We start from the raw sequence: 11788 nt of genomic DNA, 5'->3' as shown, positions 1-11788 counted from the left end.
GACTGTACAACTATGGAGAAGCTAATCACGGCGTTAATTCATGTGTGGTACAAGGACACAAATATTATAAATGACTGTAAAAAATTAGTGGAATCCATGCCGAATCGTGTCCAAATGTTAATAAAGTGTCGTGGAGATTATATTATGTACTAAAAATTTTTGAGTTTGTATAAATTTAAATAAAATAGCATTTTCTCTTAGTTTTCTGAATTTATTGAGTTTGTTTTAATTAATTTGCACAAGGGTGTATATACATATTTACATTAATTGCAATTATTTAATAAAAAGTAACTAAAATAAAAAATTTCTTTGATGACCTGAGTAGGTATTGACTTTATTTTTTTATATTAATTGTTTATACTGGAAAAACGGGATTTATTATTAAGAGTCGCAAACCCAAAATATAAATCAGGGGTTAAATATTGGTCATAAAATACAGAATTTATAATAATTTATTAAAAAGTCTTGATAATTTAGCGAGTGTTTAATTTTATGTAGTTATTAGAATTAAAGCTTAAAATAATGCACTCTTACTTGATTTAAAGATTTCTGATGGTTTGTTTATATTCAAATTGAATTTATTTATTTTCAAAGCTTAAAATAATGCATTTTTACTTGAATTGTGGATTCCTGGTGGTTGCCTATATTCAAACTGTATTTATTTTCAAAGCTTAAAATAATGCATTCTAACTTGATTCGTAGATCTCTGATAGTTTATTTTCAAATTAAATTTGTTTATTTTCAAAGCTTAAAATAATGCATTCTAACTTGATTCGTAGGTCCCTGATAGTTTATTTTCAAACTGAATTTTTTTATTTTCAAAGCTTAAAATAATGCATTCTAACTTGATTCATAGGTCCCTGATAGTTTATTTTCAAACTGAATTTTTTTATTTTCAAAGCTTAAAATAATGCATTCTAACTTGATTCGTAGGTCCCTGATAGTTTATTTTCAAACTAAATTTGTTTATTTTCAAAGCTTAAAATAATGCAGTCTAACTTGACTCGTAGGTCCCTGATAATTTATTTTCAAATTAAATTTGCTTATTTTCAAAGCTTAAAATAATGCATTCTAACTTGACTCGTAGATCCCTGATAGTTTATTTTCAAACTAAATTTGTTTATTTTAAAAGCTTAAAATAATGCATTCTAACTTGATTCGTAGGTCCCTGATAGTTTATTTTCAAACTAAATTTGTTTATTTTCAAAGCTTAAAATAATGCATTGTAACTTGATTCGTAGGTCCCTGATAGTTTATTTTCAAACTAAATTTGTTTATTTTCAAAGCTTAAAATAATGCATTCTAACTTGACTCGTAGGTCCCTGATAGTTTATTTTCAAACTAAATTTGTTTATTTTAAAAGCTTAAAATAATGCATTCTAACTTGATTCGTAGGTCCCTGATAGTTTATTTTCAAATTAAATTTGCTTATTTTCAAAGCTTAAAATAATGCATTCTAGCTTGATACGTAGGTCCCCGATAGTTTGTTTTCAAACTAAATTTGTTTATTTTGAAAGCTTAAAATAATGCATTCTTACTTGATTTGTAGGTTCCTGATGGTTTGTTTATTTTCAAACTTAACAAGACAATATCCGATATAATGGGATGTGCTGTCTCAAATTTTCGAAAAGATAAGAAACATGAACGGCGATTGCTTCGGGCAATGAGTCCAACAGAAAAAAGTAAGAATACGGTCTTTGAAAAGTGGTTGTAAGATTTATTTTTTAAAGTATTGATTAATTATTATTTTTTCAATCTAAGAACCTATGCCTTTATCTTACGTAACACTTATTTTGATACTGCATGAAGTAATTTAGTGTACTGTGTTACTAAATGAATAATTCCAAGAAACTGAATCGAAAAGATTAAAACCTCATTGATTTAAAAAATAATAGATGATAATAAAAGTAGACATGTTTTGAGTGTTCAATAATGACGTCACAAGTTTTTTTCGCCAGGCAAATCTTGAGAATGGGCGCCTAATTTTGAAAACTAGAAACATGTCGACTTTTATTTCCCTTTTTATGCTTTTTGCATCCAATGATCTTTTCATAATCAACTATACTGTTTTACATTTGGGTCTTGATTATAGTTTTTATACGGATTTTATGCTCGTAAAAGTAAACAGATGCATTTTGATATTCTAACAGGATTCGTGTGGTCCTTAAAAAAGTAAAAGAACCGTAGCATCAATATTGTAACTATGAAGTTATCTTTAACTTTAAAATTAAAATTTTGAGACCAGATATTTTGAGTTAATGAAATTAAATATTTTATCTTTCAAGTATTTGTGCCACCTTTTCAATATCTTAAGGACCTTACGAACTCAGTTTAAAAGAAGAGTATCGTATCAAATATATGTAAATAAATAAAGAAATCATAGTAGCGGTATTTGCTGATAAATGTAGCTTATCGTAATTAAGGAACATGTTGCGCGACAATGTATGGTGAATTTGCGAAAATAAATTTCAGAATATATCGAAACATCAGGATGCCATTTGCAAATCATTTTTATCCAAGGAAAGCCACGTAACCTAAATATTTGGCAGAATGAAGAGATTTTTTAAACAACGAATCATACAATATATGCAACATATTGTTTCAGTACGTTATTCTTAACCATAACATATTTCAAAGTTTCTAAAATGCCATTTAACATTCAGGATTTTTTTTAGTAATTAAAAAAAAAAATATCGTAAATTATGTAAAATCTTGTGAATGTGCATTAGAATTACTATACAATCTACATTTTTCAGGCACTTTTTTTGTTTCTTTTAAACTTCCTTGTCAAGAGGACTCGATCAAAACTGCAAAAATGATTATACCTAAAAATTTTTACATAATTATATTAAGTCATGTACTCTTGATTTTGGTAAGAAATTCTCGTATAAATGAAGTAAAAGCAACGTAAAAAAACCCAAATAACGTCAGATGAAAAGTACGTGCATTCTAACTCTAAAAACTTAGAAAATCATAGATAATTTATAAATTGATTCAACCTTTCTTTTAAAAGGAAATTTAAAAAAAAATCTTTGCTATTTGGTCAGAAATTAGCTGAAAAATTGTCCATTGCCTAGAAACTTCAAGATATTTTCTATTAAGCATTCATAAATAAACCCAGGGCTAAAGAGAATACAAGGGCTAGTTCATTCCNGCAAATGTGGAGATGAGGGAACACCCTCTCTAACAAATAAACTCCCCGAGCAATCGTAGAATATTATTTAATTTTTTTTATTGTCTGAACTTGGTTGTTTAGCAACGGAGTGAAATTGGTATTCCTCTCTTGAATTAGTCTTTGGGTTATCTTAAAATATTCATTTGCGGCGGAATTTTTTGACTACTGCATGCAGAATTTAACGCGATTTTATCGTCGGAAAAATTTACGGCCAATCAAAACTATGAGCATTTTAGAGTTGAATAAATCTCCACAATTTTAATTTAAACTCCATTGGATGATATTACAATCACGAGTCGTTTTCTAATAGCTAAAAAAAGAGCTTATCGCCATTGATTTGACCACCACTGATTTTAAAGATACAAAATTGAGGAATTAGTTTTTAAATCGAAGCTATATATTCACACAAACAGATGTTTGTTTGAGACACTCTGTGGTGTACGGGTATCAAGATAGGATTTCTTCTTGCTTGCACCCTGGAAAAGTGAAAATTTTAGCTGTAAGCTTGCATTCGGAAGGAATCGATGTAAGTTTATCTAATCCACAGTAAATAGCTGTCACCAATCATAATCTCTCTAGTTGGTACGTAATGATTTTTAATTATTTTTGGTAGCTACTTTAGTCCACCCGAAATAAAGCTATATATAAAATAGTTTAACTAACAACTTTTATTATTTTCAGGTGTAGAAACACATCCGTTAATTGGTTAATCGTACCAACTTTCACTGCATAACTATCAGGCTTAAGATGAATGTTAAAATTCTTTATGTGTGCTAATGGTCAAAATAATTTTTATCGTGTAAATCAAATGTATTAAATCTAAAATAAAAGAGGCAATAAATTTATTACCACACTAAATATTCAAGAGAAATATACCGATGAAACTGGAAGAGTTGGCATATTTGGTTCTTTTACATAATTTTTATTATGTGAAATCTGAAGATCATATTTAAATCTAGAGCTTAAAAATATTAAGAGTTTCCCTTTAAGAGCATATTGAAATCTTTTATTCATGAATTGCGCACAGAACTATCAAAATAATACGAAAAAAAAGAGTCAAAATGTCTTTATTAAAAATAAAACATAGCTATTTTTGGCCCTATTAAGTCTTTTTATAGATATCAATTCCCTTCCGCTGCCATGTTGTTTCCTACATCTTCGATCACGACATGAAAATGTTACACAGAGATCATAAAAACTATTGAGGGAATAGCCAAGTATTTTTTATCGATATCTTTAGATATTTCTTTCGTAAAAATCTTATTAAAAATTAATTTCGGTAAGACTAAACGTGAAAGAGTGCAGTTATAGAAATACTTTTATTGTACGGATATAAATCCGATAATTTTATTAGATTTTTTGATGAATTATTTTATGTAGGGAAAATAAAATGGAGCTAACTTAAATTATTTCAAATACGTGTTCTTGTTTCTAGTTAATGATACAAAAAATTTAATAAAGCGTTAGAGGTAATAAAAACTAAAACTTGCAAATTATTTTCGCCTACTGGCAAGTAAGGTGTTTCAAAATTTCTCTTGAGATCCTCGTAATTTATGCATGATTTGGGATATGAAATGAAACAAATGGTTATTCACTTAATATGAACATCCGCTTTTTAGTATCACTTCAATATCTATCAGTCCTCATTTTACAGAAATGCAAAAGTTTCTTTTACAAAAAGAGTAGTTGGGTATTTGGGTTTTTTAACCTTTAACTCAATGGTTCCAGATAAAAGAGACACAGCACATGCAGCGTAAAAGAGCCTGTGCATATATATTCAAACTAGCAAGTATCAGACCGATCTAATCCGTGAGTCTGCTGTATACATTTAAAGTTAAATCAGTTTTTTTATAAAGGCACCTTTTGCATTATTGCATAATAGTGATTTCACTTCATATCCAAATAATATAATATTAATGTATTATGGAAGACGAAATTTTATGAGAAATTAAATATTGATAATAAAACTTTTAGGCTACCACTTTTTCCTTTTTGAAAAAGATAGCACTTCTTTTTAAAAGAATGCTTGGCACAGATTTACAAACTCTGATTAGACATTATGCTTACTAATAATAATTTAAAAAATATATTTTAGTAATTTTTTCATTGCTAGTTCACGAAGTGTTGAAAAATCTCTGATGAGAAGGGTATTGATTCATATATTGACTTACCATCACGAGAAAACTTCTCTTAAACTTGAACTAAGGTTAATTACGGAGTACCTGTCCATGTAGTGAGTGGACATATCACTCTTTTGTAGAAGATAGGCGGCGATACCTTCGGGCGATTGAGTGAATGACAGTAAATGCAGATCAGTGTGAAAGAAGTAGCGGAAGTGGTAGCGAACATCAAGTTTATACTTATAGTCCTACTTCTAACTGGGGTAAGGTATAAATATAAGGGTCGGAATACTTGGGGATCATCATTGGTTATTTCCCCTCTCTAGGAGTATCCCTAGTTAAATTGGAGGGAGAGTTATTTATAATAGCTGGAGAGAGAGAGCCGTAGGGGCTTGCCTTCCAATGGGGTGAACCGGGTTCGAATCCCATCGATGACTGGTCGATTCGAATTCCGTACACGGCTTGCATCAACCACAGTACTGACGTTAAATATCTTCTGTGGTAGACGGATCATGAATTAGAGTCCCCTTGCCATCAGGCTAATCAGAGGTTTTAAGGATTTTCCTCGCCTTGTAAAGCAAATGCTGGTTAGTTCCATCAAGAAGTCCACCACGAAGGCAAATTTCTCCCAATACTTGTACCAGGAGTTCTCTTGTTTTCTTCATTGGGTTCTAAATTACAAGGCTACAGAGTTGAACATTAGGTGTTGCAAACTGCATTATCTGAGAGGAGGAAGGATGTGATAGGGTATAATCTCTCATGTCGATAATTAACTCTCTATTAAGGATGTTATTGAAACCAGCAGGGTCGGTTTCTTTTGAATTACTATAAAGAGCAGCACTGAGTTTATTTCTGTAGTTGCTAATAATATCTATTTTTAGGTAATTTCTTATGGCTCTGTTTAGGAGGTAATATTGTGTGCTAGTTATTCATCTGAGTAATTTATTTTGCACTATTTCCAGCTTTGTCATCTGAGTTTGTTTTAAGCACCCCCAGAGAAAACTTCTCAATACTGACGAAAACTTATTAATCGATATATTTCATAGATGTCTTGTCAATCACGGACTTTCACACTTCCCGAAAACATGCTAAAAATGAAATGGTTTTACTTCTCGATTTCAGACGAGGCTCTGGACGAGAAATCCGTATTTACCATGACATGAAAATTAATTAATTTTATTATTGTAGTTTGTCACAGTGGTTACAGTATTTTTTCTCCTCCTGAAAATTTTCCAGAAATGATATGACAGTTACGCATGAGAGTTTTTCACGTGACGGTTAGTTAATACCGATTTATGCTGAAGATAACACATCTTAATTTATTTGTGTTTTATTTGATCCAAGCACAGTGCTTTTTCAAAGCCTTGTTGAAAAATTGATATTTTTCAACAAAGCATTTTTACATCATATCATTACAATATTCTGGGATAATATAGATAGTCCACATAGACTCCAACTTGATCCCTGATGGTCATTCATTACCTTATAGCTACCAATTTAATGCCAGATAGCACCGTTACCAGATTGCAACAAAAATACGACAGTCACGGAGACTCATTTGTGAGGTCACATATGAGCTCTTCGTCGTCGATGCGTGGGTTTTTGAAGGTTACTATATCCGCCTTTGAGGACGTCACATTCTGACGTCATTCAGACATCAACACGAAACCACAATGAGACATATAACTTCTGGAGTGACGTCAGCGTGTGGCAAAGAATGTGACACATTCAAGTCGTAGCTTAGTCGCATGGTGACCCTAGTTAGACGTAAACGTCTCGATTTCGTCACATTGTCTCTGTTGAGACTGAATAACTCACATCTTCGTCATATGGTGACCCAATTGAGACGTAAACGTCCCGATTTCGTCAAACCGGGACCATGCTGAGACGTTAATAGATCACACCGTCGTCAAATGGTGAAGTCATTGCGACGAGAAAGCTACTAAATGCTTCAAAATCTACTTAAATAAGATACCTACTGATCAAAATTTTGCGCATAATGATCATGAGAGTACAATTTGATTCAACACGAGCTGGTCAGTTCGGCAAAACCCATAAGCTTGATTTGGATGAGGTGCCCGATATAAAATTATTATGTAATAATATATATGCTTACTTAATTTTTTCAGTTGTGGTCAAAATTATTTCAAATTAAATGTATAAGGCAAATAATTAAATCAAGGAACTTAAATTTTGTCACCACTTCATATGTAAAATTAGAACAATAATGTTTCAAAATTTGTCATAGATTTTAATGATGCAATATTGATTAAAAANTTGATCACCACTATTCTTACAAAAATTAAGCACATATATTAATATGCGTTACTATCATGGTTGTGAACTAAAATTTTTTCAAATGTAACGTATTTGTTTGCTTAAAATTGAAGTTTTAATTCCATTTTAATACCACTGGGGAAAATGATAATGGAAGGGATTAAAAGTTGGCAGGTATGGTATAAGGCAAATAATTAAATCAAGAAACTTAAATTTTGTCACCACTTCATATGTAAAATTAGAACAATAATGTTTCAAAATTTGTCATAGATTTTAATGCTGCAATATTGATTCAAAAATGGTATAGACGATATTTGGCAAGGGAGGAAGCAAGAAGACGGTGTTCATGGAAAATATTTCAAAGCTTAGAATACGTTGGAGAACAGGATCAGACAAAGGTAAATTAAAGTAGTATTAAATGTTTGTATGAATGCTCCAACTTCTATCAGGGTTCGTACAGTCATTATTAAATTTGTAGCAAAAAAAAAATTAGTGTTTTAATGAATTTGAATTCGCCAAGACCTTTAATATATCCAAATAAGTATATGTAGTAAGTGAATGAATCTTTTATTTTCAAATGTAGGCTAATAAAGAGAAGTTCGTAGCGTAGCTTTTTGATTACAATATTACCCCTACTTTTTAAATTTTTTAAGGATTGTATATGAACTCTGATTCTATGGTTTTTGGTCTCAGACTTTTGTAATGGTACTGCACAGCTGCCAACCTTTCCTGCTGCTAATTGGAGAATTTTATTAAATATTTAATGTTAAGCAATATTTATGCTTTTACGCTTGATCTCTTGTTTATTATGTTTTATTTAAAATTATTTTGAGCACCACTAAAAACAAATAAATGAAAGATGTACCTAACAAATCTAATCTTACTGCTGTATTATTTTTAAGTGAAGACTTCATATTTAACAACTAATATTATACATACAGATAAAACTTTGTCAAAAATATTCCAAAAAACATCTTTGTGAATTGAAGAAGTGGCTGATAATTTTGTGAAAGCCATCACAAACGATCGGCTATAATTTATTATTATAGTTACAAACCATTGGGAGCGATTTTTCAAAACCAAGTATAGATTTCAATCATAGCTGCCAACTATTTTTGCTAACGATATTTCATAGTAGTAGTTAAAAAAAAAAGCCTTATTAGCAGTTTCATACATTTTGTCATACCTTCATACTTATATGGCATAATTTTTAGGGTTTTTATATAGGTTTTTTAAATTCTTCATTACAATTTTATTAAAATAAATTAAATCAAATATTCATTCCATATTGAAATATAAAATTGGCTACTACTAGAAAATATTGTTCGGAAAAGTCGTTAGCAAGTATGGTATTTTGGTAGATACAACTGCTTCGCTTAAGCAAGATAAATACTAACAATTAAATAATTAAATTATCAGTCTTTAATATTTTGGGCAGAAAATTAATATTTTGACGTTTAAACGATAAGGAACTTAAAAATTGCGACCTAGCAATTAGACTTTTTTCAAAGGTTACAAAAAGGGTCTGGATAGCCTGGTTGGTAGAGCACTGGACCCATGTCCAAGAGTTCGTGGGTTTGATCCCCACCGGCCGAAGATCCCTGTGCAGTAAATGGTGACTAATGCACGTTAAATCTGTCGAGTTGCAAAAGTCCTCCATGTTCCCGTAACAAATCAATACCTCTGGGGGTACTCATCTAGGTGCTTCCTTGTCTTCTGGATTGGTTCAAAATTACAAGGCTACGGAGTTCAACATTAGTAGTAGTAAACCCAAAATCAGGTTGGTTGTTCAACGACGGATATAAAAAGGTTACAAAAGAGCCGTGATGACTCAGAAAATAGGGCTTTTGCCTTCCAATGCGGTGAAATGGGCTTGAATCCCAGCGATGGCTGGTCGACACAAATCCGCATCCAGCTTACACGACCACACTGCTGACGTGAAATATCTTCAGTGGTAGACGGATCACGGATTAGAGTCCCTTTGCCGTCAGGCTAACCGTGGAATGTTCTCACGGTCTTCCTCTGCATGTAACGCAAATGCGGGTTAGTTCCATCAAAAAATCCTCCACGAAGGCAAATTTCTCCTGTTACTTGATCCAAGAGCTCCCTTGTCTTCTGGATTGGGTTCAAATTTACAAGGCTACGGAGTAGAACTGGGTCGGCTGTTCAACGATGGTTATAAAATTTTCAAAAATCTTGAAAATATGATGTGAATTTTGTGGTGGCCTATTAAAAAAAGTGAAATTATTTTATTAATTTTTGTATGGATTTATTTTTCCCGAGTGCTTAACCCTTTGGGGACGGGTGATTCAGAAAAGCATTCGTACAAAATCAGAATCAAGTTGTAATTAAATAAAAAACGGTAACTTAAATGTAGTCGTTGCTAATTTGACAGACTTACTTTGCTTTTAATTTAATTATTGTTAGTTTAAACATATATATAATCATTGTTAATTCAAAGTATAACTAAATAGTTTTATTTTGAACAAAGGATTGGTGAATTAAATAAATCAAACAATTATTACTCCGCCCACAAATAAACTGACAAAGAAATACTTTGATTACCAGTTTTATATTTTTAACCTGATTGATACGGTTTTATGCTGTCACGTATTTGTGACAGTCGGCCCGAAAGGGTTAAATAAAACATAACTGCCTACCATAAGTAATATTAAGCTACAAATTTTGTAATAAAGAGGAATTAGTATAATTTAAGAGGTATCTAACAAAAGAAAATAGTAAATTAATTCACACATTAATCAAATCACTCACTTACACATCATTGCAATTGAAAACTAAACCTTTCAATTTAAAATGGCTTTTCTGGATTATTTTCTGTTTTTTGATCAGTTATTCAAGTGATATAAAATTACAAGTTTTATTAAAATGCTTTGTTACTTTTTAGCTCTACAACTTTTTCAACGACCTTATCACACACCTTTTCAAAGTCAATCCTGATATTGCATCATCAGTGACATATAATAATCCATACTTTTTTAGAGGTAAGTAACTAATTTAGATAAAACTAATCTATGATCTACGTTACGACGGCTGGTCTCAGAAATATGATTGTATTAGCAAACCGTTCTTATTAATCTAGGATTGTTAATTTTTGAAAACTCAGTAAAAACAATATATTTTTAAATTTATTTAAATCGAGGTAAACTATCTGTGATTATTACCAGTTACTACCAGTTAAAAATATATTTTTACTCTTAAGAAAGAGCACCAACTTAACGATTTTTGCTAAAATTTTTCACAGTGGTAGCTCAAAAGTAGCGTAAAAGCATTAAAGTTATATGCACTTTTTTACACTTTGGCACGGTTGTACCTATGCATACCTGCCAATTTTTAATCCTTTCGAGTATGATTTTCCCCTGTGATAGTAAAATGGAATTCAAATTACAATTTTAGGCAGAAACATATGCTGTATTTTGAAGAAGTTTACTTACCACAAGGAAGGATTGAAGGACTACCACAACTCATACTCATACTCATATGTGTTGGTTATCTTAGCGTCAGCCCCGCTAGGGGCTCTAACTAATTCATCTGAGTGGAAATAAGGACTACCACAACAGTATTACATATTAATATATATGCTTAATTTTTTTAAAAAGAGTGGTGGTCAAATAGATTATGAATTAGGTTTATAAATGCTAGGAATATATGAAAAGCATGCATTTTGCTACCACTTTAAATATGGAAATAAAATTTTACGCCAAATGCGAGAAAGTTGGCAGGTATGCATATGTAAGGTATAATTATCAACCTTCTTACATAAGTTTTAGAAATTCTATATGATGTGGCAGTTAAAATAATTTTGAATTAAAATTTTCAAACCAAGAATAATATATTAAAACATAAAATTGGCTACCACGAGAAAATATCGTTCGCAAAAATCGTGGCACATATGTAATAGCTAATAAAATATACACACCATGTAAATGCATACCTGCCAACTTTTACGCATTTGGCGTAAAATTTCCTTTCCATACTTAAAGTGGTAGTAAATATATGCTACTTTTTCTTTTATAAACTTAATTTTTAAATGATTTTGATCACCACTATTCTTAAAAAAATTAAGCGCACATATTAATGTGTGTTTCTTTAAAGGTTGTCAACCAATACCAATAGTTAAAAAAGCAAATTGTCTTGGCCTTATAATCAATAGCAAACTCACCTGGAATGATCACATCAAAAGCACATTATTAATCCA

At 31.0% G+C, this 11788-nt stretch overlaps 1 protein-coding gene across 1 annotated transcript in view; it reads left to right on the top strand.

Moving 5' to 3' along the window:
* Window positions 1–11788, top strand: part of LOC107446026 (retinal degeneration C) — a 64283-nt gene that overhangs the window by 5567 nt on the left and 46928 nt on the right. Inside the window, exons 2-4 of the mRNA XM_071188287.1 lie at window positions 1550–1682; window positions 7843–7970; window positions 10478–10574. Of these exons, the coding sequence (XP_071044388.1) occupies window positions 1601–1682; window positions 7843–7970; window positions 10478–10574 (307 nt within the window). The 5' untranslated portion in view covers window positions 1550–1600. The remainder of the gene's footprint in view (window positions 1–1549; window positions 1683–7842; window positions 7971–10477; window positions 10575–11788) is intronic.

This window comes from Parasteatoda tepidariorum, chromosome X2, assembly GCF_043381705.1.
Source record: "Parasteatoda tepidariorum isolate YZ-2023 chromosome X2, CAS_Ptep_4.0, whole genome shotgun sequence".
Classification (NCBI taxonomy): domain Eukaryota; kingdom Metazoa; phylum Arthropoda; class Arachnida; order Araneae; family Theridiidae; genus Parasteatoda; species Parasteatoda tepidariorum.
The sequence above is the reverse complement of the archived record's forward strand: the minus strand, read 5'-3'. Positions and strand labels throughout refer to the sequence as shown.